Source organism: Poecilia reticulata, chromosome 19, assembly GCF_904066995.2.
Source record: "Poecilia reticulata chromosome 19, P_reticulata-male-v2, whole genome shotgun sequence".
NCBI lineage: Eukaryota > Metazoa > Chordata > Actinopteri > Cyprinodontiformes > Poeciliidae > Poecilia > Poecilia reticulata.
The window spans coordinates 18782650-18809947 of record NC_088848.1 but is presented as its reverse complement, the minus strand read 5'-3'; the positions used below and the strand labels follow the sequence as shown (position 1 = coordinate 18809947).

Genomic DNA, 27298 nt, shown 5'->3' with positions numbered 1-27298 from the left:
GCTCCGCTCTGGTCAGCCCAAACCATCTGCACCTGTGATAACAATCCGGTTTGGGTCAGTCCTTGTGTTTCTGATTAGCACACAGGGGCAACCCCCGGAGCACAGACGGGCTTTTTCCTCTGTCTGATGTTTCCCATCACACACCACTGAGTGTTCCTAGGAATCCCCAAACCTTGACCCTGCAGGCAAAATAAACACCGAGACCTTCTGCCTCTCCACCACAAGCAGTCCAACACATCCTCGCTGCTACGTGAAGCTTTCTGAAAAAACCAACGTCTGCTTCATATAAAGCTAATCTGCTGAGGAGCTTCAAGTGTATGTTAGTTCAAACAAGTCCCCTCTTAAAGCCTATGTGCGTTTAAGCCCTCATACAGAAGGTACTTCACCCGGAGTGTTGAACGGAGTGACAACGGGCCCGAGGGCGTGTTGTCCACACCTCTCTCCACTCTGGGTGGTATTCTGTTAACGGCGCTAGCCGGGAGCCCCTCCGGCCCCCAAAAAGCCACGGAGCGGAGCCAGAGGCACGCGGAGGCTTGCAGGTCTTTATCTGTTCGGCAGCCTCGGTCTTCGGAGCGGCTCAATTACAACATACCTCGGCTCCAGACAGGCTCGCCATTGTTAGGCTCTGCTCCTCAGGTCGCACTCGGCCTGATAGCATCATGAGAGGCAGAGCGACAGACGGCGCTCTTTTTTTTCCAGTGGATCCTCTCCTGGGTGGAATGCCAGGCAGCCAGACACAGACACACACACACGGTTTCTTACAGAGGCAAATATGCTCTAAGGATGCGCTGACACCAACCCTGTTTAGTTCTTAACTCTGGTCCGCCTAAAAACCTCGGTATCAATTCGGTTGAAGTGAACTCTGGCGCAGTTCGAATGCACATGTGGATTCAAGCAGACTGGACTCCGCTCCAAAAGCAGGAACTGGACTATAGTGCAGGGCATTCTGGGTAAATACAACCAAAACAAGTCTGAAGTGCCCAGTTTGGTCAGACCAAGTCAAACTGTTCACCAGCTGAAAATGGAACAAATGCTGGAACTTTGGCCCCTAAAATCTACTGGACTGTGAGGTGTGAAAACATCCCAACACTCATAGCTCACACAAACATGTAAATCTGTGAGCAACATTCAGCTAATGTTGTAAATACATTTATATCCAGCGTTATTTTATGGAAATGCAGATTATAAATTGACGCACAATCAACAGATCCCTGCATTATTTTGTGGCAATGCATAATTGTCGCTTTATCGCAAACCTTCCACAAAAAACGGTATTTAATCGACTGCTGACTCCCACCTGCAGGTGGCAGTATTTGTTTTACGTCTGCCGCACTGCTGATTCGGCTTTACTTGATTACAAATTCGTAGTCCATGATCGATGTGGCGAGTAACAAGAATCGAGCTATTTAAGTTCTTGAAAGAGTAAAAATGTTTTCGTGTAGAATCTGTTTGCTTTATAGCTTTATATGTTAGTCAAGGTTGAACTCAGATGAGCAAACATCCATCAAATCTGTGCTTTACAGAAGATATGAAACTCTAAAAGAAGGTCAGACGGGAGTACAGTCTCAGATTTCTGAGACGTGTGGTCCATTCTAGTTTTCAACTTCTACGTCTTGTTTGCTACTGACGAACATCCGACGAAATTACACTTTTGCTTTTGCTGATTGATTCACTCCAAACCAGTAGATGAAAATTAGTTTCCTGAGTGGATTGTCCCACTCTGCTCCTGCAGACTAGCCAGCAGCAATCAGCAAACACCTGGTGGAGGTGTGCATCTAATGAGCTCGTTAAAGGAGCCACTTCACAGTGAAATGCTGGTAAAAACTTGTTAATAGAGTTAATAGAGGAGCCATGTTATGATGACTTCCTGAAGGCGGAGTTTTAGAAAGAGCAGGAGTTTCTTAAAGGGACAGAGGCCCAATTTAAAGACGTTAAATTACAAAGTCAGATTTCTTTTAAGTCATATTTGATTTATATACCAACTGAAGGTAACATAGTTATTTGATATAAAATGGCACTATGTGCCTGGAAAACACATTTAAAATCGATTTGTATTTACACAAAACGAAGATGTTAGGAAACAGCAGGAGAGATATTATACTCATGATTTCTCAGCAGAACCCCACTTGGGGAAAAATTTTTACTTTGTTTATCTCTGCTAGACTTTAAGCCGTGCTCGGGATTTGTTTTGTTTCTTTTTTATGTAGCTTAGCCTAGCGAGGCTTGTGCTGTTTTAATCCAGAAAGGTATAAAGGAACGGAACATTGGACATCTTTAAAGTTTCTTTAGCGGGATGGATGAGCACCGCAAAGCTTTTCTGCAAACGCGCCTTTGTGTGTGCGTGTTCGTGTATGCGTGTGTGTGCATGGAGACAAACAACTCCTCCACGCTCTTGTGCAAACGGAGGGATGACTCCGCCGTCTGCAGCAGCGGCAGGGCGCTCAGTGGGGGGTCCTTCCAGCTCATGAATGGAGGGAGCGGTGTCGGGTGGTGTTGACTCAGCCAGCGGAGCGGTCCAGGCCGATGAGTGAACCCAGTGTTCGGCGTTAGAGGGGGCGGGGCTTCACGGGACAGGTGGACGGTAGGGAGCGTGGGGGGGTTTATAACGAAGGCCTCCGGTGTGAGGCAGCTGTTTTCCGTTGCCCGGCCAGAGGTGTGCAGGCGGCTGCGGCTCAGTGTTGCGGTCCGGGGGGCTGAAACTCACGGTGAACTAGTCTCAACATCTACGCCTGCCTTTAAACCAGCTGTTAAAAAAAAAAACAGGGGCGCCGTAAAAACAACAAGTAGGTCTGCTTCGCTCATAAAGAAAAGAGTTTTACCTCAACAGCGCTTTAGAGAGTTTAAAACAAAAAAGCCTTACATTTTTTTATTTAATAATTCTTGCAACGTGAAGTTCAAAATGTCAGAGTATTAACTTTCCTTGTTATTAGTGTTGGTTGTTTTGCCTTCGCCTCGGCGGAATCATTCAGTGGTGTTGTTGTTATTTGGTATTTTTGTGCCTGAAACTAAAGAAACACAAATTAATAAGGTTGCGTCATCAGACCGTGAAATGTAATAATTTTGAGCTTGTGTACTGAATTGTATAAGGTTGCCACGTCTCCAACATTTAAGATAATAACAAAACTCCTGCAGCATTTTAAGGACCTTTTGAAAATAACTTTACTTAAGCAGGTATTAAAATTAACAACGGCTCTTTGCTCAAGAATGTTAACGAAGAACATCAGCAGTAAAACAAAGAGTATCAGTTAGCCTCAACAGGAAACAGGAGCTCCACGCCTGCGTCGTTCTGATTGGATGCCACTCTACTGACCTCTGACCTCAGCAGAGGCTACTGTCAGTCATGCTGGACCCCTGCAGGTTAAAGATCCTGCCCCATCAGGTGGTGACTGATTCAGATTTACTTTGTGAATTCCAGCAGATGTTTCTTTTCTCTCTGTTCGTTAAAACGAGCGCTCGCTCCTCACCCTGAAGATGCTTTCTGACCGGAGTGCGTTTGGCAGGTGGAGAAGCAGAGAGTCGACCTCACCAGAGAACTCGATGAACTCACCGACCGGCTGGAGGAGGCAGGAGGCGTCACGGCTTCACAGGTTCGCCAGAGCAGGACCCTCTGAAAAAGGATGGAAATAAAAAAGTTTCTCTATAACACTACATCCTTTACGTATTCTGTATTTCGTTGGGATTTGATAAGGAAAAAAATGACATACAAAGCAACAGACAACCTCGGAGTGAAAGGGAGGAATTTATGCCTCGTTTCATTTGACACACCAAAATGAAATCATCTGCAGCCATTTGACATTTTGGTTAAATAGCAGTAGAAATCCAGCTGGTCTATCAAGGCCTCAAATTTATTTTAGAGAACATTAGGGAACAGCAAACAAATCCATTGTGGAGAAGTTTAAACAGGGAGTCCATTAAAAAGCCTTAAATTCATGCATTTTAAAATAAGACCTTAAACGTCTTAGATTCACTTAAAAATGTACATTGGCATTAAATACAGTAATCACAGGTCTTAACATTTGTTGTGGCAGGACGATTTAATCTCATACGTCGTGTTTTTTGTTTTGGTCTCAGGATTTTTCTGTCAGGCAAAATATTTGAGGCTACCGATTTGTAGCTGTCAATACATGCTAGCTAGCCAGCATAAATCATGGATGAGTCCAAATATATTCCCAGTTGGCTGGGCGTAGTTCATTTTTACCATGCGCTCATTTCTGTTGCTAACGCATGCTAGGCTAGGTGCGATCTGTGCAGAAAAGCTTTTAAGCTAGGCACAAAACCACTGCGCCACGCAGCAGAACACCAACCAAATTTAATTTGTTTATGTATTTATTTTAAGAGGATAATTACAATTCAGTCTGTAGAAGTGGAAAGATAATAGAGAAATATCCCAAAAGTGTTTTTAGTCTAAAAAAAAAAAAAAAAAAAAAAGGTCCCAATAATATAAAAGAAACACACCTCAGTTTGGGACGATTGGAGCCAAACTTTCACAATGAGTTTGTGTCACAAACAGATGGAGGCGAACAAGAAGCGGGAGGCTGAACTCCAGCGTCTGAGGAGAGAGCTGGACGAGTCGTCGCTCCAGTCCGAGGCGCTGGCCGCGTCCCTGCGGAAGCGGCACGGCGAGGCCGTGGCGGAGCTGAGCGAGCAGTGCGAGGCTCTGCAGCGGACCAGAGCCAAGCTGGAGAAGGACAAACAGAACCTGAGGCTGGAGGTGGACGACCTGGCCGCGTCGGTGGACAGCCTGCAGAAAGCCAAGGTCGGGACATTAGCAGGGGTGTCTGGTTGGTGCGGTTTAAAGCAGGCGGGTGATTTTCGGCGCTTTGGTCTCACGTTCGTGTTGCGATGCAGATGTCGTCAGACGGCCAGGTGAAGAAGCTGGAGGAGCAGCTGTCTGAGGCCAACAGGAGGGGAGACGAGCTGCAGAGGACGCTGTCCGAGCTCAGTGTGGCCAAGAACAGGCTGTCAGGTACACCGACTGCAAGTCAGAGTCAGAGTCAGTCAGTCAGTCAATCCGGTGAGAATAAAGGCCTTATTCTGAGTCCCCCTCAAAGGTCATAGAGCAGTTAGAAGATCTCTACAAGGAAACGGCAGCAGCTTCTAACAAGCACCAACTCAGAAAACAATTATTTTAGTAATCGATTAATCTATTTGTTCTGACAATTAATCGCTTTATCATGATAATAAAGTTGGCACATTCTGCAGATTTTTCATTTAACCATTTAAGCCTTTTTATACAATATTACAAATGTATTATCAGATGCAAATAGTCAAATAATTGGATTGCTTTTATAGATAAGAACACAATTTTGCCGATTATTCTAGTAATTAATCGATTATTCTCATGATTAATCGGTTAACTGGATTAAATAAATTGGCACATTCTGCAGATTTTTTATTTAACCACTTAACCCTTTTTCATACAATAATACATGAAAATAGCCATATAATTGGACAAAATAAGAAAACAAATATTGTATGTGTTCTAGTAATCTATTAATCTAACGTTCTGACAAATAATTGGATAGAAAAAGTCTTCTTCATGCAATATTAGAAATGAATTCATTGATGCAAATACCTACATAATTCAATTCCATTTTAAAATAAGAAAACAAATGGAACATGTTCATATTTCTGCACCGTTTTGGCTTCGTTACTGTTCTGACTGGGACGTTCTTTCAGAAAATGGCATGTTGATGAGCCTGAATGCTCCAGTTAATGATTAATCGATTACTAAACTAGTTGACGATTATTTCCATAATCGATTTAAGCCCTACAACAAACATTAAAGTTTTAAGTACTGGAATATAATGTCCACTAATTTAGTTCCAAACACAAACTCAGACCCGTGTGTTTGGACGCTCTTGGACCTTCTTCACAGTCAGATCATCTCACTGTATTCTTGTTTTGTGCGTCCAGGTTGAACTAACCTTGCTTAGTTGTCAATAATCACGTCTTCTGCTTCCCGCCAGCCGATAACGTTGACGTAAGCCGACAAGTGGAGGAGGCGGAGAGCAGGGCGAGCCAGCTGACCCGCTGCAAGTCTCTGCTCCAGTCGCAGCTGGAGGAGCTGAAGAAGCAGCTGGACGAGGAGGTCAAGGTCCGTGTGTCTCAGAAAACACCCGGACGGGTTGGCAGCAAACGTCCGATGACCGTCCGCGTCTCTGTCGCCAGTCTAAGCAGGCGGTCGGCGGCAGCCTGAGCTCGGCGCGGCAGCAGTGTGAGGTGCTGAGGGAGCAGCTGGAGGAGGAGCAGGAGAGCAAGCAGGAGATGCAGCGCCTCGTCTCCAAGCTCAACGGCGAGTTGACGCACTGGAGGACCAAGCACGAGGCAGACGCCATCCAGCACGCCGACGAGCTGGAGGAGACCAAGTGTGTGCTGCTGCCGTCGGCTAGCGCGCTGCGTGGGGTGGGTTCTGTAACGTACGACTCAGCAGTAACGTGGGATTTATCGCAGGAAGAAGCTCGCAGCCAGGCTTCAGGACGCCGAGGAAGTGGTGGAGGCCACCCAGGCGAAATGCTCCTCACTAGAGAAGACTAAGCAGAGGCTGCAGGGAGAAGTGGAGGAGCTCTGCATGGACCTGGAGAAGGTAAAAAAAAAAAAACGACCCACATTAAGGCCCAGTTTCCACAGAACCACCCTTCAGTTAAACCGTAACATTTCTGTTGTGTTCCAGCCGCTCGTTTACCGAGTCTCTGGCTGCGTCTCCGTTACAAATGTGCAGAAAACTTAGTCCGCCAATGTCGACTTAGAAACTGTGTTGTTTCCATTAGTTAAGAAATGCAATTAAAATCACACACAAGTCTGTTTACATCATAAGTCATAAAAAACATGATGCGCCATCATCCCCCTGCCACTTCCTGTCGCCTTCTTCGTCTGTGCCGTGTAAACATGGAAGTTTTTCCAAAATCAGTTTCCAGGCCGTGATCTCGTGTAAACTTAGCCTAAAAGTTGCAGCAGCAAACCTTTTCAGTGCAGTCACAGCATGCCACCTGACCTCAGGCCAGCAGCTGCGGTCAGGCGCTGGACAAGAAGCAGCGTGTCCTGGAGAAGCAGCTCGGCGACTGGAAGCAGAAGTGTGAGGAGCTGGTGGCCGAGGTGGAGGGCTGCCAGAAGGAGAGCAGGCAGCACGCCGCCGAGCTCTTCAAGGTCAAGACGGCTCACGAAGAGTGTCTGGAGCAGCTGGAGGCTGTACGCAGGGAGAACAAGGCCTTCCAGGGTAAGAATGACACGCATTAATGTTAACGTATTGTCAATATTTTCGTCATAGAACTTAGATTTACTATCTACCGTGCAGGTTGAAGCAGAATCGGTTGCAATGCACACGTCTTCCATCCAGAATATCAGATGCTCACAAAGCTTTAATCCAGCAGGAAATTTTTAAGCTCATTGTAACGACATCTGAGTTTTTGTTGTTGTCCATTGCACAGAGGAGATAGCTGACCTAACAGACCAGCTGTCAGATGGAGGAAAGAGTGTCCATGAGCTCCAGAAATCCAAGAAGAAGATTGAAATGGAGAAAGAAGAGCTGCAGGCCTCGCTTGAGGAATTGGAGGCAGCTTTGGAGGTTTGGCACGACATTGGAAATGACATTTTTGAAGCAAAATGTGCGATTGTTGTCATGGTAAACCATGTTTTTTTTTCCTTTTGTCTTCCCCAGGCAGAGGAGACCAAGGTGTTGAGACTTCAGTTGGAGTTGTCCCAGGCTAAAGGAGACTTGGAGCGCCGACTGCAGGAGAAGGAGGAGGAGGCTGAAACGGCGAGGTGAGTTTCTCCTCCTTGTTGACTTTAAGAATCTATGTAGAGAATGACGGCTGAATCAGGGTGTCTGCACATCCTTTAAAAATCTTTAATTCATGGATCTGAAAAGAGGCCTTGGACTCATTTAAAAAGGCGTGTTGTCCTTAAATATGTTAATCATAGGTTTTATATATTTATTTAATCCCGTACATTCTTGTACATATTGTGTTTTCTTTATTTGTTGCGAGACTTTTCTGTCAGGCAAAGGTTTCAGTCACCCATCGCGTTCTATGATTCGAGGCGGTTGAGGAAACTACCTGCAAGCTAGCGAGAATAAATTAACTAGGTAGCTAGCTAGCTAGTTGTTCTTAAGTTTGACTCGAACTGTGTCTTATTATTATGTATTAATATTTAATGCTGCGGGCCAATAACGTCACTGTGCGAACTCTAGAGGTAAGTAAACCTGAGGCCGTTTCGACTTTCTGAACGAGCTTTACTGCCCGTTTTGAGCTGCACTCTGAAAAACGAGTGTCTTCTCAGAAAAGGCCACCAGAGGGCGCTGGAGTCCCTGCAGGCCAGTCTGGACGTGGAGGTGAAGGGCAGAACGGAGGCGCTGAAGCTGAGGAAGAAGCTGGAGGCGGACATAAACGAGCTGGAGGTGCAGCTGGACCTGCTCACCAAGAGCAACGCGGAGCTCAACAAGAACAGCAAGAAGACGCAGCAGCAAATCAAGGTCCGCTCACTTTTTCTTTGTTTTTTTTTAACGTCTTGTTAAAAAAAAAAAAAAAAAAAAAAAAAAAATATATATATATATATATATATATATATATATATATATATATATATGCTGGATAATATATGTTATCCAGCAACAAAAACGTCTTTGTTTTCGACTTGGGTTTTACGTGATGGAACAACACAAAGTATTGCGCAGCTGTGTAATTAAGGAATATTGTTTAGTTGTTTTTAAGATTTTTGGCTAACTCAAAAAGCTGTCCACCTTGACCGGGCAAAAAATATAAAACTAAAAGATTTTGGATATTCAGCACTGATACAGGATATTGTGTTTTTTCTTTGTATTCCAACATTCACAATTTTCTGAGGAATAGAAAAAATTCAGTCGCTCCGTTGCATAGAGTTGGTGTATTTATGTCCACCCATTCCAAAGTTCCTCCTGCTTGTTCCTCCCTTAACCATTTTTTTTGCTATGACTTTTTTGCTAGCTGCCTGTGGTATTTGTAACAGTTGTCTGTCTGTCTGTCTTGTCTTGTCTTCAGTCTGGTTAGGATACGGTGAGGTTCTCCTTCTGTCCAGTAGGGGGAGACATTAAATAATGGAAACATTTCCTGCATGTTTGCCTTTTTTTTTTTTCTTCGGAAATCATCTAGGTAGGAGTAATAAAAATCCTCACAACATTTTTTCAACTAAATTTCCTACATAAATCAGAACTTGAAGTGGTTACTGCGGTTTTACAAATGTTTGATAAATATTCTAGGCTGGTCACAATGAGACTTTTTTTTGTTGTCCCAGAACGATAATATTGTTTTGAGATCATTTTAATTCAATATAATGTTGATTACATAATAATGCAAGAACACATTCTTAAATATCAATTTTAAATTCTAATGATTATTTAACTCTGGAACTGGAAGACATTTTAAATATCCAAAATAAATGAACAAAACAACCCAAAAAAAACAAATAAAATTTATTATAAAGTTTCTGTAAACTAAAATGGGTCTATTTGAGACCAGAGCACCAGACTGAAGACTTTTATCATCCAATTTTAGGTAAGAAAAAGAGAAAAAAGAATCTTGCAGATGGAAATTATTGAGCTTTGTTATAATTTATCATACATTAATTGAATTATTCCTCATTGCGACAACCCAAGACACCTGCTAGGACCTTCATAAGACTTGTCCGGAGCCCGGTAATCAGTTTAGGGTGACTACCCCAAACCTACAGCCAGACGTTCTCCGTCCAGTCTGACTGAACCTGGGTCATTTAGCTTAGCTTGTGGAAATGTGCAAACTCAGAGAACCTGCAAACCGTGCAGGCTTATGAAACTCTCCAAGGTCGGGGTCGGTGTACGGACGCTCGTTGCTCTGTTTCCGCCGCAGGAGCTGCAGGCTCAGCTGGAGGAGGAGGTGCGGAGCCACGAGGAGCAGCGGGAGGAGCAGGCGGCCCTGGAGCGCCGCTGCGCCCTGCTGGTCAGCGAAGGCGAGGAGACGCGCGCGGCCCTGGAGAGCTCCGACAGGGCCCGGAAAGTCCTGGAGACGGAGCTGCAGGAGGCCAACGAGAAGCTCAGCGACCTCAGCGGACAGGTCGACATGGCTTTCTGTTCCCGTAACACCCATTTGACATCAATCAGACATTTTGAACCTTTTTTTTTTTTTTTTTTGGTGCGTACAGTTTCAGTCTGCTCTGACCGGGCGGAGGAAGCTGGAGGTGGATCTGCAGGCTCTGCAGCAGGAACATGAAGAGCTGCAGGCGGAGATGAGAGGCTGCGCCGACAAGGTCAAGAAGGCCGGCTGCGAGGTAAGACTCAGGACGGCGCCGCCGCACGCCGCTCACGTTTAACCACATCCGCACGCCACAAAACGCTCTGCTCCGTCAGCTGGCGCGAGTCGGAGAGGAGCTGCGGCTGGAGCAGGAGCACACGCTTCATCTGGAGAGGGTGAAGAAAAGTCTGGAAGGCCAGGTCAAAGACATGAGCGGCAGGCTGGACGAGGCCGAACAGATGGCTCTGAAAGGAGGGAAGAAGATCATCCAGAAGCTGGAGGGGAAGGTCAGTTACTAAACACTGGTGATCCACAGGACAGGCGGGCCGGGCGGCACCGAGTCCATGTCGGTACTTAAAGAAATTTCAGGTGTAACGGTAACAGAATAAAGACGCAATTATAGAAGAATGTTTTAAAATTAAGAGAAAAAAGTTGTTTTAAGAAGAAAGAAATCTAGTGTCATTAAATTTGTTGTTTTTTTTATGTCTGACTTTGCATAAAATTACTTCATTTTCCTAATATTACGGCTGATTATGTCTGACTTTGTTCTCGTATCATTTTGACTTTGTCAGATGACTTTATGGCATGTCTTCTTATGACTGTATTTATTGTTAAAATGAAAGAAGAAGAAAAATCTTAGCTGGATCTTTTATATTTTGTCACACAGTTGAATTATATTCAAAGTCCAAATAAAGAGAAACAAGATGGCGGGCCTCGCACCATGCTGAAAGTCCAGATTTTTTCAAAAACATGTAATTTCCAATAACCATAAATTCGACAGCCCTGCCTGTCCTCTCTTCATGTATATCTGCGTAGCCCACGCTCAGGCCGAAAATGTGACTCTGTGCAGGTCAAGGAGCTGGAGCTGGAGCTGGACTCGGAGCAGAAGCGTCACGCCGAGACGGTGAAGACGCTGCGGAAGAACGAGCGGCGCCTGAAGGAGCTGCTGTTCCAGTCCGAGGAGGACCAGAAGAACCAGCAGCGGATGCAGGAGCTGGTGGAGCGGCTGCAGAACAAGATGAAGGCCTACAAGAGACAAGTGGAGGAGGCGGTACGCCGCGCCGCCGCCGCCGCTCTGGATTCTCTGGGTGGCTTTGTGCTTGTCTGCATCTCACCATGTGCTGTCGCCCCACCAGGAGGAGCAGGCCAACATGAACCTGGCGAAGTACAGGAAGACTGTCCACGAGCTGGACGACGCGGAGGAGCGGGCCGACATCGCAGAGTCAGCGCTGACTAAGATCAGGACCAAGAACAGGGGCAGCTTCGGCAAGGGATACTCCTCTGTAAGGAGAACAGAAACCATCTGTTTCTGACAAACATGGAACTCCATTTGTTTCACTGGGATTTTATGTGACAAACCAACAAAAGGTTTTGCATAATTGAGAAGTGGAAGAAATGGAGTTTTTCTAAAACTGTCTTACACATGAAAATAGTAAAAAAAACTGTCGCGTAAATTCACATTTAACCCTCCTTTACGCAGGAAAAAAACCCTAAAAGTAAACATCTCGAGCTTCAGTAGTTTATATCAAAGCTTATTCATGTGTTAGACTGGCCTAGTCAAAGTCCAGATCTAAATTCTACTGAGAATCTAAATCAATAGCAATATATATCGCGATACACACCTGATCGATATCAGTAACTAAAACATCTGATAGAAAGTTCAACATTCAATATATAGAATATTCAATGAACTCCGATGTTGAACCGCACAGCATTCTGGGAGATGTAGGCAGAGGATAGGCTTTAGCTGCTCAACCTCTCACGGCCAGCTGAGTGAGGTTGGGGGCACCAACTAACTTGCTTACTCTTTGGCTACCTAGCAACAAGCTGTTGAGTAACTTGTGGTTACCTAGCAACAAGCTGTTGAGTAACTTGTGGTTACCTAGCAACAACCTGTTGAGTAACATGCGCAGCAGCGGTTTCATGTTTCCCCTCTGTTCCTCATAACTTTAAAAATTAAAAACAACGGCGTAGAGGGAAAGCTGTGGATAAAACAGCAATTTAGCTGAATTTCAGATATTTAAAAAAATAAATAAAATTGTTGATATTGATATGAAAGGCTTTTATTGTGATCAGTTTTACCGCCTTATTGTTCCATCCCAGCTATTGTTGCTATGAAGAATTGAGGAAGCAGAGGCACAAACCCCAGAAGTCTTCCTGCTGGTATTTGATCCTGCAAACTCAGGAATACAAATAGAACCACACTTTAATGTTATTTTTCTTCATTTCTTTGTTGGGCTGTCGCATAATATTTCATTAAAACTCATTGAAGTTTACGGCGGTAATATGGCAAAACGCAACAACGTTCAAGCTACTTTAACACTGTTTAATGTTTAAGGGAAAGTTTATGGATTGACCCTGTAGGTGTGTTTCTGTTCTGAAAGCAGAGTGTTCTCTCCGGCAGGGTTACAGCACTCCGTACCCGGGCCTGGTCCGGTCGCCCAGCTCTGTGGGCTCTGAGGGGAGAGGGGAGAAGATCCTGAACGACGACAACGAGTCGGTCAGCTCCCTCATTCCGGCTTACCTCAACTCCCTGAAGAAGCTCATGATCGATTAGCCGGACTTTACATTCGAACGTCCTCTGCGGAAACAACGCAGCGCTGCAGCGTCAGCGTGGGAACATCAGCAATACATTACCAGAACTTTATGTTCTTCATATGTAATGGAACCTTCCTGTTGTCCGTCTCCACCACTGACATGTTCCAGCTTTAATCATTTCTGCTTTAAAACACAACAGAGCTGATTTTTCTTGATGCAAATGCTTACTTCCTGTTCTCTGCTAAACTCTTTTAAAAAAACAAGTCGTCTGTCTTTCCAACAAGTTAGTTCTGATTTGAAATGCTTTCAGGGAGCTTTGGTTGCTTGAGTTGGTAACTCAGACGCTGATATGGGAATGGTTTCAAGATCAACAAGCGATAATTCAAATCAATAATCAATGCCCTGTTTTCTATCAATGTTAAGTGTGTTTTCAGTGTATTTTATCTAAAAGTGTAACTGTCCAAACTGTACCCAAAGCTTTTTATCTAATGATGAGACCTGACCAAATCATTTACCATTTTAATGTGAAAGTGGCTTCTTTTATAAAATACTTTTTTCATTTTTCTTGTCTTTTCCTTTTATTTCCAATATAAAACAAATGTTTTGACATTAGATGTAGTTTTAATTATCCATAGCAAACTGACCAACCCTTAATTACCCATTAAAAAATAGATATTTAATTTCTTCCTAAGGGATAAAGTAAAAAACGGTAATGCTGTCAGGGTTTAGAAATAATAAAAGTTGTACTACTTTCATCTTGGACAACAAATCCATCCAAAGGAACTTCATTTTTTTTGAAGGAAGTGTATTTTACGTAAAACTTTTATACATCTTTAAATCCTAATAGTGTCTATTTCACATTCTTCAGTGACTTAAATGGAAAGTGCAATTTAATAGTTACAAGGGGCACCAGAACATTATTAAAATAGATTTTGATAAGTAACTGACTTTAATCTTTCAGCTCTAATTGTGCAACTTCCTGACTGTAAGCCTGCGTGGGGAAATCTCATCAGTACATCCTGTAACCATAAATGTAGAATTTATATTATAGATTTTATATATCACACAAATCCTGACCGGCTCTCGCATTGCACTCTCTTTCATGTGGGAAATTATCGAGATTATTTTTTTATTTTTTATTACAGCCGATTGTGACACAGTGTGGCAATATCTAACATTGCACCAGTCAAACGCAATATGATAAAGAACTCTGGTAGAGTTAGCCTTCCTGTGTTTACTCTGTAGACTCCGGTACAGAACGGACCTGATGACGTCATCAACTCGTCGGTGAAAAAATGGCGACCTCCGTGGGTGAAAAATATAACAAAAGATGAACATTTTTGAAGTAATTGAGTTTTGGCGTATCACCAGGTAATAGGAAAATTTCAACATATTTAAGCCAACATGTTCAACTAGTCGTAGATCCTTTAACAGAGCTAACTGGCATTAGCTCATGTCATTTTCCTCGGTCCCTTCTGTTCTCTACAAATGACTGTTAGCCAGAGTCTTTAACCGTGTAGTCTTTTTTGAGTAAATTTATTAGTTTCATTACCATCTTTTCATATAAACAAACTGTAAACATAAAGTTGGCAAATCCAAGCTTTAACGTTAGCTAGGTCTCCTTTAATAGATTACAACATTTTCTCCCAGAAATATATTTACCAGCCCATTCGTGATTAATTTTCAGTAAAAGAGGCATGTTTATTGTTTTATTTTAGAAGTCAATTCATTTTCAATCATACATTAATAATTCCAGAGGGAAATCACATGTTGTTGTAACTCATTATCCAAGGTTCTTCAAAGAGTTCGTAGATGCTGATGGCTGTGGGGAAGAAAGATCTCCTGTAGCAGTCTTTATTACAGCAGTTCTGCAGAAGCCTCTGACTGAAGACTCTCTCTTGTAGTACAACAGTCTCATGAAGAGAATGCTCAGGGTTGTCCATAATTTTCTTGATTTTTTGAAGAATCCTTTGCAAAATAATCACCAGATAATCGCCTTCTCCATCAGGTTGTTCAGCCATTTTAAGATGGTAAATCTATCATTTGTTGAAATTCAACAAGCCATGAGCTTCAACAGAACATTATAGCAACAGTAAAAATCGCAGTCACATAGATGTTACCATTACTGAATTAGAACCTCATCGGGCTTCGGAGTATCATAGCAACACTCTTAGCCTTAACTGCATTTAGTTTTAGCAGCATCTGTTAAATCATGGCAGTTGTCATGAATTAGCATTACACTGTTGCACGACGTAAAGGCTTCTCAACATTTACAAAATGTACAAGTCGGTGCTACTTCATCATTCACCTCACCTGAGTATCCTTTAGGAAACAAATTCCCACTCACAGTTGCTATTTTCCCGTTCAAAGAATCAGTGTAAGTTAAAACAAAACTCTGCCACCGCATCTCAAACGCCTCGGCGTTGTTCGGGACTTTTCACTCGAATATGGACGTCGTCTTCGTCGGTGGTGGGGGGAGAGGATCGGCGAGTTCGTCCTCGGTCTGCTTGCTGCGACGTGTGAATGAGTGGGAAAAAAAGAGGTACAGATCCCATCTCAGAGCTCCCAGTCATGTCCTCAGGCAGAGAGCTGTCCTCACCGAGTTCAGATCTCTATGTCGACAGGCCTGATTTCCCCCGTCTTATTCTCCCGCACCCACACCTCTCTGTCCTTGGTGGGGTCCACACACTGCAGGAGCTTGTCCACCGGCTCCATAGTCTGCAAAGAAAGCAGCTGTTAACTGAGAACGGGGAATACGAAGCTCCTCTGTGAGGAGATGGCTTAGAATTTTTTTTTTGTCAAGTACTGCGAATGGCTCTTTGTTCCCTCTGCTGGAGATAATTATAAAACACAGGGAGTCACTTCCATAAAAGTTTAAAAATCAGCATTCTTTAATTCTGTCTTTGCTTAAAGGTAACCGGTGGTGCCATCTTCTGGAGTAAACTCTTGGCAGATGTTACTAGTTAATCGAATAAAACCAATTTTAATCTAATAAACCATCAAACTTATGTTAATGAATTGTCTGCAGTTTTGCGGGCTGCTGTGCTCTGCACTCACACTTTGGTTGAACATGTCCGTCTCGTGGCGTAGAGTTGTGTACTGACAGAGGTGCTGCCTGATCATCTCCACCCGCTCCACCTCCAGTCTCTCCAGCTCCTGATGAGGACGGGACAAAAACACCTGAACCTCTATTTCAAACAGCCCCGCTTCACACGCACACGCACACACTCTCTCATCCCAAACTGGTGTGTTCTTACCAGGCTGGTGGTGACCATCTCCTCAAACCACTTGGACTGAGACTGGTTATACAGGTCGACACAGCGCATCAGATCATCCCCTGTTGGAGGATGAGGAAAAAAAAAATCGATCATTCAAGAAATACTACTGGGAGTGGTCTATGTAACACAAAACATCCAGCAGGTGGAGTCACAAGACAGGTTATCCCTCCAGGTGTCTGTCACACTTGCAGACTGTTGCACAGAACCTGCAGCTCAAACTGTTATTCCAACGCAGGGCAGAGAATCTGGGCTGATAATGGATTTCATTACGATAGAGTATAAAAAGGGGTGATGACACATTCTGCATCCCGTTGACAACAGATGAAACAAACACTCATCGTGAGGAAGACAAGATCAGGGAGGAAGTGATGCTGGTCAGTATCTTCTGTCTTCAGCGTTAGCTTGTGTTGCCTATAAATGAAAGCTTGCTAAAAACAAATACAGTGAGGGCACCATGGTAACTGACTTCAAACACGTTGACAACAAGCTGCTTCTCAGAATGCTTTTAAATCTCAATACAGATCTTATTTAACTTGCTGTAAGAAGGTTTGTGTAGCCATTTGAGTTTTAATGGTGTTCGGATCATGAATTAGAAGGAAAAAAGTCAGATAAGCAACAAAACGTAACGTGTTACACACAGAAATCGATGGAGGCACCATGCATAAACACTAGGAGGTCATTGGCAACGACAATCTTCAGTGTGGACGCTGTTACTGATAGAAGATGACTCAAATGGTACTTTTTCGGTAGTACCTAGCAACGACTCGGCTCAACTTTACACATGTTGAGGAGTGGGTGGGGTCATCATGTAGTTGGGCTTCCTCAGAGTCCGAAAAGTAGAGTGACGAATCCCGAACGAACACAATTCAACAACGCAGGACATAGAAGCCATATTGGACGTTCTGCCCAGTCTGTGGCTTTTTGTCCGAACTCAGTCGCTGTTGTGAATTCCTACAGATGGCGGGTTGTGACTCCAGCTGTGACTCCTCCCACTAGCACAGGAAAATAGTATTTCATGGCCCAGTCAAAGTCCAGAGACAAAGCAGATTGAAAGACTGTTCAAACAGATGCCAGCAAAGCAGGACAGAGTAATGTTCTAAAGGTTCTTGGTTCTGTCTTTTTCAAGTTTGTGTTCTGGTTCCTGGAACATAATAGTTTGCAGTCAACAAGATCTTCTGACAGCTTAGCTAAGAATCTTCTCGTGTTAAAAGACACAAAATCAATAAACTCAAAGAAGCTACTAACATTTGTTTATCCACTTACCGTTAATACAATGGTAAGATAATGTAATAAAGCATGAAAATCTAAGTGCAAATGACTTTATTATGAGAGAACAGATGCCATGATTTAGTTGTTTTGGTCGGAGTCTCCTCTCTGGTTTCTATATTCTGTTTTCTCCATGTTGCATAAGGAGCAGGCAGCAGGGCTGGCGCTGTGTGAGACTGCGCTGGGATGGAGCGTTCCTTCTTCCATGTGACAGCATGTGGTTGTGCCTGCTTGACTCATAACGTCACCGTCTGCCTGAGAGTTTGCCTCTTAACCATGGACATTCCTGAGGTATCGCACCTATTAAACATGAACAACCATGAGGCCGTCTAGGCTTTTACTTTTGTCATGTCATAAAATACTCAGATAACTCAATTTCCGCACAGAGTCCAGCTGAAATCACCGTTTATCTAAAGGGCAGACAAGTTTCCAGCCGTCGTTATTTTGCTTCACAATGACAGGTACAATGAGGAAGGTTTCAGGAAGTCTCCAGCTGTCCAGGTTCTGACGTGGTTAGGTACCGTTTTATTTTCTGCTTTACTCTCAGGCTCTGTGGTGCTCAGTAGGTTGTAAGGGCAAGGCGTGACCCGGGATCTCCTAAGCAGCATCAGGCAATGCGTATAAAGGATCTGGGAGGAACATGCCGTCACTGCCAGTTGGTCAACAAGATATGGTATATCTAAACGCTTTTCTTATAAATTGGTGCCCATTGAGTCTCCTATGCATTTCCTTGGCTTTCAGTGATTCCTGAGTTTGCTCTACCTTGAGAAGATTGCTGAATCACTGCGAAAACAGAGAGACTGCAAATATCTAGAGAACACCTTCTCGATGAGTATTTTCTGTACAGATCGCTTCTGTCTTGCCCGTTCTCCCATCTAAAGCCTTCAGACATGACAGACATAATCCACCAGTCACTGACTAGAGGGGGCACTGGGGATCCTTCAGCCATCTCCAAATTCTCCAGCAAGCTACTGCAACCTTTCATCTCATTCAACTTGATAACATCTCACTAATTCATGGTCTTCATAGAACTTCAACCGATTGCAATCTAAATCTGCAAAATCATGATTTTCTGCATTGCACAATAAAACTGTTATGCCTGATTTTGCTTTCTCATGGTGTATTCGTATGTGGGCTAAAAACCTTAACCCAAACATGACACCAAAAGCTCCAGTGTGTTGCCACCAGTCCAGAACTTGCGCTGGTGGCAGGTGGCTCCACGTGCATTTTCATGCAAATAAAGGGAAAGACTTTTGGACAATGGCCTTCTGACAAGAAGGGTATCAAATACGTTGCCATGTCCAAGATCACTTGTTGATTGAACTGTGTCAGGCAGCGTCGCAAAGGCTTTAAAGGGTGAAACACATCGTTTTGTCTGGAACATAAAACTGGTAACTGTTTCCATTAGGTAATACGATTCAGAAATCTCTCTCCTTGTGTAACGGCTTAACCCTTAAGAAAATCCCTCGTCACTTCATTACAGTATCAGGTTGCAAAGGTTCCTTTATATACCACAATAAGTAATACTGTCTGATAGCAATAATCAGGTTGCATTGTTGCTTATTCATTGCGCCTACACTGACGGTTCACTCATGACGACTGCTTGAAGTGGCTCACAGTGAGGGAGATCTCTTTGGAGTAATTCATGTAATAATTACGTCGCCACGAGAGGGAGCTCAAACACTAAGTGGAAAGAATTCAACTTTTATCCCCAAAAACGCCCTAACGCAGTGGTTCACTGTACAGTTAACGCTTTATTCCGAAACCCACGAAGCCATGAATTAACTTAGTGGGCGCGATGTTTTTGGCCATCAGATAATTAATGGTTGTGTATTTGTGCAGCATGTGGGAGTGCACCTCCCCCCTTTCCCTTCCTCTCCTGGGATAATAAAGCCAGTTTGCACCCACACCTCTCAGTCTGGTGCGAACAGAATGATGGAGCAGGAAATGTTTCTGTTTCTAGCCTTCATCTTGCCTCTGTAACACTCCGGCTTTAAAAATAAGTTTTTTTAAATCCCATTGTGGCTCTCAGCCCTGATAAAGTGCATGACTGGTTCAAAAACGGACCAACACAGCAAGTCGGTTCACAGACAGCCTCAAGTGGCCGATCCAATGAAGGGCCTGAAAGAACAGCGGAGGAGGATTCAGATGTAATTTCCTTTAAGATAATTATTAACAGGGATTAACTGGGACTTTAGGAGATTTTATATGGATGACTTCACTGTGATTCGGTTTACAATTATAGGAAGATCCAAGAGGAGAGAAAACATTCAAAATAATGAGTGTACTCTGTAAAACTAATTATTGGAGATGCACCTTTAGCTGGACCAGCCATGACAGCAAATGTAAACACATCATGCTACCATCAACACTCTTCAGTGTGGAAGTTCTATCAGCGGGGTGTAGAAAACGAAGTTAGAAGGCAGGAGAAGGTATTCACAAGGCAACTATTTATTACACACACATATCTGCTGTTCTGTTGTTAAAGATGAAGGCTTCTGCAGACAGGAAGTCACTCTTCTATCCCATAGCCAGCGTGTCCCCAGAACAACACCAGTCAGTCAGGATTAACCAGCCTCAGTGATCACAGCAGACGTGCGGCATAAATAAGCAGGAGGCGCTCTGGCCGAGCTAAAACAACAAACACAGACGTGGGACCCCCAGCCCCAGGATGACCTCTGCTCTGACCTGCTTGTGTGGATTTCCTGCGAGCCTTCTTGATCTCCTCCTCAGTCTTGCTGGTGAGCTTGCTCTCCAGCTGCTGGGTCTTTAACTCCAGCTCCTTCTGTCTGTCGGCCAGAGCTTTACGGGCCTGAACGAGATAAAAAAGCTCCAATATGAAACGGATAAAACAAAAAACGCTTACTTTGAGAGAACCAAGTCCTGTTGACTAGGTCTTTCCTCATACTGATGAAAAAAGATGCTTCTCATGGAAGATGTGTGGAGTTCTTTTTTTATCAGTAGGCTAAAAATGAGCGAACCAAGTCTGGTCTCACCTTCTCCACGGCTGCGTAACGGCCAACGAGCTGCTTCCGCAGGTCGGCGATGTGGTGGTCGAACCTCTTCATGTCCTTCTTGAAGTTCTCTCTGAATGTCAGGAAAGGTTTCTCCACTTCGCTCTGGAGCTGCTCACAAAACAAACCAGAGATCAGCACATCCAAAGGACAAACAAAAGAATGTTTACCCAGTTTCTTCAGAAAGGGCAGAGCAGGAGAACCGTCACATGTGGACCAGTCAAACCTGGACTGAATTGTTCTACACTTAAGTTTTACTTCAATCTAAAAACACTGTTCACTGATAGACTTGCATGTTTTCAGCCTTTATTTAACGTGGGAACGAGTTTCCATCACTAGTTTTTATCTGGATTAAATTGATGCATCACTATTTGACATTCTTATCTGCTGATGCTTTTCCTGAGAGAATTATAAGCTTAGGCTTTGAATCACAAGAGGATACGATTTCAACCCGTTTGCATACGAATATAAACCAAAAGCCTTAATTAGCTCTTGCTCTTGAGTAGCTTTCCACATTATGTCATCATCCTCTCTCTCACCGAGCTTGTGAGGATGATAAATCCGAAACTACGGACTTATCCAAACCACTCGGCTTCCTTTTCCTGATTCCCGAGCGTGTGGAGAGTTTAAGTAAACAGAGGCGCTTCCAGCAAAACGAATGTGACAAGATCATGTCGGTTTTTAGTGTTTTGCAGCAAGCGCGTCGCCGGTTTAATGATCCTAATAAGCGACGTGGCGTTCTGCCCCAGCTGTCAGCCGTGAATAAGGAGTGCAGCTCCTTCCTGTAGTCGACGGCGCAGCCCATCACTCAAAGATCATTCCCACTCCAATGCTTCCTATCTCTCCTCTGAGAATCTGGAAGAATGCTGCACATCTGTGCATCTCTGGAGCATAACATCACCGAGGACGGGTTTCTGCCTCGCTCTCCTCTCCCCTGCTTCATCTTCAACTAATCAAACGTGAAAAGTTAATTGGGACGTGTGTTTCTCCCTTTCAACTGACTGTTGGTGGCATGTTTTATGAGATGATCGCCTCTTATTTGCAGAGCTGCGTGTTCAAATGTTGAAAAGTTGGCCCGAATTGAAAACGGAAACAAAACACAAACACAATCTGGACTCATTTGCACAGTCAGCAATAAGTCCGTTTCCATGGTCACAGACAAAGGAGGACGTCGCGCCACCAGACAATAGAGACGGTGACGAGCGGGTGGGTTAGCGTGCGTCTTCTAACGAGGGAATGTGATTCGATGATTGCAGGACAGGTTGTATTTTTTTTCTCTAAATGTACAGTATTTAAGATTTTATGTGACGGACCAACACAAAGTAGTGCAGCCATTGTGACATGGACATAAATGGTTTTCATAAATGGTTTATTTTTTACAGATAAAAATCTAAAAAGTGGGGTGTAAATTAATATTCAGCCACATTTTATGTAGTATTCTGAAAACAAATCCAACTGCCTTCAAAATCTGCCTAATCAGTAACTAGACTCCACCTGAGTCTGACACAACCTCAGTGTGAGTACAGCTCATTAGTGAAAGATGCAATAGTTTGGTCTCATGTTTTTAAAGGTGCACTATTATGTGTTTTCTGGTCGCATGGTGCCACTTTATAGCACAATAAAGTAACTATGTTACCTTCAGTTATAAAAATGCTGTATGAAAACTACTAAAAAGACATTTTAAATCCTTGAAATTGGGCGCCTGTGTCTTTAAGAAACTCCTGCTCTTTCTGAAACTCCACCTTCAGGAAGTTATCGCAACAGGCCTCCTCTATTAACCTTTTAATGTTTTTACCAGCATTTCACTGAGAAGTGGCTCGTATAATGAGCTCAGCAGATCCACCAGGTGTTTGCTACTTGCTGCTGGCTAGTCTGAAGGAGCTGAGTGGAGGAGAGATGCTCTGTGAGGTGAAAGCTTTGAAACTGCAGCTCCAGGGAGGAGGAGCTTCATCGTCGAAGGTGGAGCTCGAGCTTGAGTGATCTAATCAAGGGAACAGGTGGTGTGTTTTGGATGAGTGAATAGCATTACGTCATGCAGTGGCAATGCTCTTCGAAATAACTGGTAATCCTAGAAAAAGAACCGAAGACTTGAGATTGGAGGAGACCCTTCAAATACAGGCAGAGCTGCTGCTTGAAATGAAAACATATCAAGTTGTTTGAATGCCCTGGTCAAAGTCCAAATCTAAATCTATCGAGTATCTGTTGCAAATTTTGGGCACTCTTCGTCAAATCTGACAGATCAGAATAAAAGAATAAAAACGTAACTCCGTAGCTTTAGATTTTCAAAGTTAGTAGAGTATTCTGGCCTTACGCAAAAATAATACAGTTCTACAAAGTACGGACTCAGGTGAGGACCCCCACACTTCCTGTTCAGAGCACTGATCCGTCGGAAACGAAACCTGCAGGCAACAGAATCAGTGATGCTGCCTTAGCTCATTCTTAGCCTCAGATCTAAACATCGTGAAGTGAAGCGGATTACCTTTGAAGAGAACTTCAGATGAACTTCGGCTTCGTCTGCCAGGCTCTTCTTCAGCTGGGCCCATGCCTCTCCCAGAGTCCTGGGAACAGATAAGACGGGCAGAGTTAGGAGACCACAAGCTGCACATACCTTCATCAAAACGACGCCACGTGATTTATTAGATGAGATGAAACGGGGGAGATCTGCCATGACGATAGGTGCAGGTATGAGGAGACAAGCTCGTGACGCACGCACACACACACACACACGTGCACACACACACGCGCAGACTGTCAACTGCACACAGATGGGGTCCAGGAGCCGCCAGTGCAAAAGTTCATTCACACACAAGCAGCCGATGAATCAAGCGAGCTAAGCCGCAGCGAGTTCAACGGGCCATTAGGACGTAGGAGACATCAGATATCCGAGTCTCCTCTCAGCCATGAGCTCAACACAGTCGGGAGACACTCATCGTTTGTCTCTTTAATAATCCAGACGGGTTTGCCTGAGAGAAAGAGAAAACACGGGTCGGCTGGATGACCCTTTTGTTTTTCATTAAACTGAGGACTGTAAAAGCATCAGCCAGCGGGCAGATAGTCAAGAGGCACGACACGAGGCCACTGGGATCCAGGACCGACGGTCTTTACGGGCGAGCGGCTCGCTTCAAAGCCTCGCTGTGAATGGAAGACATGCGCGGAATTCCCTCTCTCTGGCATCCAACGCATTCCTGACGCAGGCTGGGGGAAAGCCTGGCACCTGCGGAGCCGTGGCCTCCAACACGTCCAGAGCTGCAAAAAACCCATTTCACAGCGAATGCTTTCGAGTTGTTACAGAAAAAAAAAAAAAGAAGCAATGACTGGATTTGTGTCTTAAAATTAAGGCAACTCTCCATAACAAAAGCCAACCAACAATCAACTCATAAAGAGGTGGAATTATAAAAATACTTCATAATCTTCTAGGTCCAACCAAATCTTATAAAGATTTCCAGCAGCATGGAAAACCCACAAGAAATAGTAATCATGATCAAAGATGAGCAATTTTTTTATTTATTTAAATACATTTAAACCTCTAAATCTGGAAATCACAATATAAATTCTACAATTTGGAGTTTTGGTTCTCCCTCCTGTAGGGATGCACAGAAATGAAAATTTGAGGCAATATCCACATCTGATATTAGGACTGGACGACATGACTGAAAAACGCATCATATAAGATATAAGCGCTTCATGTCAGTCAATATTGATAATTGCAGATTTTTTTTGGGGGGGGGATTGCTTTATATATCTGAAATACAGCCAAGCTGGTGGTGTGACATTTCCAGTTTGCAGTTTTCTTTTACTTTAAGCATTTATGAGGCTTGGTGGCGAAACCTTAAACCGCTGCTGCGCAAGTTACTCAACAAGTTGTTGCTAGGCAACCACAAGTTATGCAACGAGTTGTTGCTAAGCAACCACAAGTTACTCAACAAGTTGTTGCTAAGCAACCACAAGTTACTCAACAAGTTGTTGCTAGGTAACCAAAAAGCAAGTGAGTTAGTTGATGCCACCAACCTTGCATAGCTGGCTGTGAGAGGTTGAGCGGCTAAAGCATTTCCTCTGCCCACATCTCCCAGAATGCTGTGCAGTTCTGGATAGAAGTTCAATGAAATTATTGACTATTCTATCAGAAGTATTATCCACTAATATTGACCATATAAGTTTCCATATTGACCATATCATGAGATATATTGTTATTGAGTCTCTCTCTCTCTCTCTCTCTCTCTCTCTCTCTCTCTCTCTCTCTCTCTCTCTCTCTCTCTCTCTCTCTCTCTCTCTCTCTCTCTCTCTCTCTCTCTCTCTCTCTCTCTCTCTCTCTCTCTCTCTCTCTCTCTCTCTCTCTCTCTCTCTCTCTCTCTCTCTCTCTCTCTCTCTCTCTCTCTCTCTCTCTGCTGACTGTGTGGCTTTGTGTAGATAAAAATACGGTGAATCTGACAGAACGCAGAGAAGATGTACAAAAACTGAGCTATTACCACCGGAATGTCGACCCAGGAATCCCACTCCCACCACTGTTATGATCCATGTTTACACAGCATAATATTTACAGTCAGATGAACATTTGGTTGTATAAACAGCAAGCTACAAGTGAAAGATGATACGGCTTAAAGTGATGATTTTTACAGTGGTTTGCTTTAAACCAAAACAGCATGTTTTGGTTTAAAGCAAAACATGCTTTAAACCATGTTTAATTGGTCATGTTCATGGTGGAACAATGAACATGACCAAAGGAACCTTTTTTGTGAACAAGCAACACTCTGAAACTTTCTCAACAAATCTTCAAATAACTCAAAGCTGGTGAAAGGAAGAGTGGGAAGGATTAAACAAGATGTAGGATTACTTCATTAGTCTCTGAAAATATGGCAAAAAGACCCAATTAGAGTCTAGAGAAGGCGTCAACGATTCACTTTGAATCTACCACTGCATGAGATCCTCCATTGTGGCTTAATAATTACTAATCAATTCTGATATGATAAAGAACTGAGCAATCCTGGGAGCAGCATTTCTTTGTGTTTTCACAGAAACGGACAGAAACTAGAATGTTTCTTTTCATGAACAGTTTTAAACAGTACATTGCAAATTATGTGCTTTTTGACGTGTTATGTTAAATTATTCTGTACTCTATAACCTTCTAGAAATAAAACAAAAATGTCCTGATGTTCTGCTTTTTACAGCTCTGAACTAACAATCTTTAACTTTTTGGATGGTAAGGTTTATTGACCTTGTTGTAGAGTCTCCAGTGTAATTATGTACAACTCCTTTTTTACTGATGTTTCTGTGGGGGTCAACAACCACACTGCTAAAATCTTTTTGCATTAAACCAATGAGTAAAACAGAATCTTTAGCATTCATTAATTTCAGTATTCTATAGCTGCAGCCTTTTTGCCAATTTTGTGTCCTAAAATTATAATTCATCAATGATGTCCCGGAGAAAACATTTTTTACAGCTTGAAATCTGATCTTGAATGCAAGATCAGATTGCATTCAAGGGTTAACAAGGGTTAATAAGATCAGATATTGACCCTTGTTAATAATGTTATCAACAAGGGTTTGTTAATAATAGATCTCATTAACAAACCCTCTTCAGAGTGAATGTTGTTACTGAGCAAAGACTCAGTTAGCTATGATGCCATTTGAGTGGGATGGTTAAGATTGAAGTCTGAGCAATCTTAAAAAGCTATTCAACAGGAAAGTGTCAAATTCTTTCAGGCTAAATACTTTAACAAGACATGGTGAAAATGAGTGAAAAGACAGTTTAAAGAAATGACAAAGCCATTTAAAAAGTGATAGGGATCTGAGGTTTTGCTCCAGTTTTTATTCAAAATTTTAAAACTTCATTTATATTGCATGTCATGGCTGTGAAGAGACCATTTTATTTACTGAAGCAAGTCCAGGGTTTACGAATAAATGTGCTGGAGTTGACAAGAAAATGATGGAGAAGAATACAAAGAAACTAACAGAAAAACACATAATTTTTGTGTCTTCTGATTCAAAGCTGTAGAAGCTTAGTGCCACTTCAAATATTATTCGGACTCGGTAAAGTGGATCCGTCAAACGTCCGCAGCCTTACATGCCCCTCTGACAGGCAATCGTTCCCAACAACATATTGGATTTCGGAGGGAAAGTGATCTCCCGCTGTAGACCCCCTTTTATTTGGCAAATCTGATACGGAGTAGAATCTGCAGCTTAAGAAAAAATGTCACATGCCTCACAGCCGCATCTCGACCAAACAAATGGTAAATTCAGGAATAAACAGACGGCTGGTTCTGGTCGGATCGGAGGAACCGAGCAACAAAACGCTGATTGTCCCGTCCAACAACAGAACCAGCCTGAGGCGAAGCATAATGAAAGTATTGTGCTGCACTTTTGTGGGTGTGGGCAGACCGAGCAGGCTGGCATAATCTGGATTCTGTCAAGGACGGCTCCAACCCACTCTCTGTCACCATGTTAATATGATGGAGCTAGCTTACATGTATGTTCGCTAAACCCTGCAGGGGAGGGTTGGCCTCATTAAACATTGCTAAATTAAGCACTCACCTCCAATTCCTCTCATTTCCTCTGACACCACGCTAAGAATGTAAAATTAAATCTATAAATTCAGCAAGTACGAACAAAAACAACAAGACATCTGTAAAATTCACTGACTAGCAGTTAGCAAGCTAGCTACCTGTTGGCAACACTAGCCAGTAGCCAGCAAGTCTATTTCACTGGGTAAGTTTTCCTTTATCATGACTTTAAATAATTTGCGTCTAAGAAATCAAAACATGAACCAAAAAGACAACTGGCTTACTGGAAACAAATTAGCATCACTTTACTAAATACGTATTGTAAGAGTTCAGACAGAGTAGCCTTTGATTTGATCAAACAGTAATCTGGGAAAAAATGCGGATAAGACACTCAACAGAAATACTGTGAAATATTAAACATTCACAATTAATGTAGAGAAACATAAATAACTACATTTACTTATGTA

At 43.2% G+C, this 27298-nt stretch overlaps 2 protein-coding genes across 6 annotated transcripts in view; one reads left to right on the top strand and one right to left on the bottom strand.

The window, feature by feature from the left end:
* LOC103481922 (putative uncharacterized protein MYH16) overlaps positions 1–13340 on the top strand; it is a 47623-nt gene extending 34283 nt beyond the window's left edge. For all 5 annotated transcript variants that reach the window (XM_008437747.3, XM_008437746.3, XM_008437745.3 and 2 more), the window contains 16 exons: positions 3501–3587; positions 4511–4756; positions 4849–4966; positions 5970–6097; positions 6172–6368; positions 6454–6586; positions 7000–7216; positions 7428–7564; positions 7658–7761; positions 8278–8470; positions 9858–10061; positions 10150–10275; positions 10355–10525; positions 11089–11289; positions 11375–11521; positions 12643–13340. In XM_008437747.3, the coding sequence (XP_008435969.1) occupies positions 3501–3587; positions 4511–4756; positions 4849–4966; positions 5970–6097; positions 6172–6368; positions 6454–6586; positions 7000–7216; positions 7428–7564; positions 7658–7761; positions 8278–8470; positions 9858–10061; positions 10150–10275; positions 10355–10525; positions 11089–11289; positions 11375–11521; positions 12643–12795 (2562 nt within the window). In that variant the 3' untranslated portion in view covers positions 12796–13340. The remainder of the gene's footprint in view (positions 1–3500; positions 3588–4510; positions 4757–4848; positions 4967–5969; positions 6098–6171; positions 6369–6453; positions 6587–6999; positions 7217–7427; positions 7565–7657; positions 7762–8277; positions 8471–9857; positions 10062–10149; positions 10276–10354; positions 10526–11088; positions 11290–11374; positions 11522–12642) is intronic.
* Positions 13341–14452: 1112 nt separating this feature from the next.
* Positions 14453–27298, bottom strand: part of gas7b (growth arrest-specific 7b) — a 57298-nt gene continuing 44452 nt past the window's right edge. The window contains exons 9-14 of the mRNA XM_008437743.3: positions 22814–22892; positions 20317–20445; positions 20009–20132; positions 16034–16113; positions 15834–15932; positions 14453–15494 (exon numbers count right to left, since the gene is read on the bottom strand). Of these exons, the coding sequence (XP_008435965.1) occupies positions 15381–15494; positions 15834–15932; positions 16034–16113; positions 20009–20132; positions 20317–20445; positions 22814–22892 (625 nt within the window). The 3' untranslated portion in view covers positions 14453–15380. The remainder of the gene's footprint in view (positions 15495–15833; positions 15933–16033; positions 16114–20008; positions 20133–20316; positions 20446–22813; positions 22893–27298) is intronic.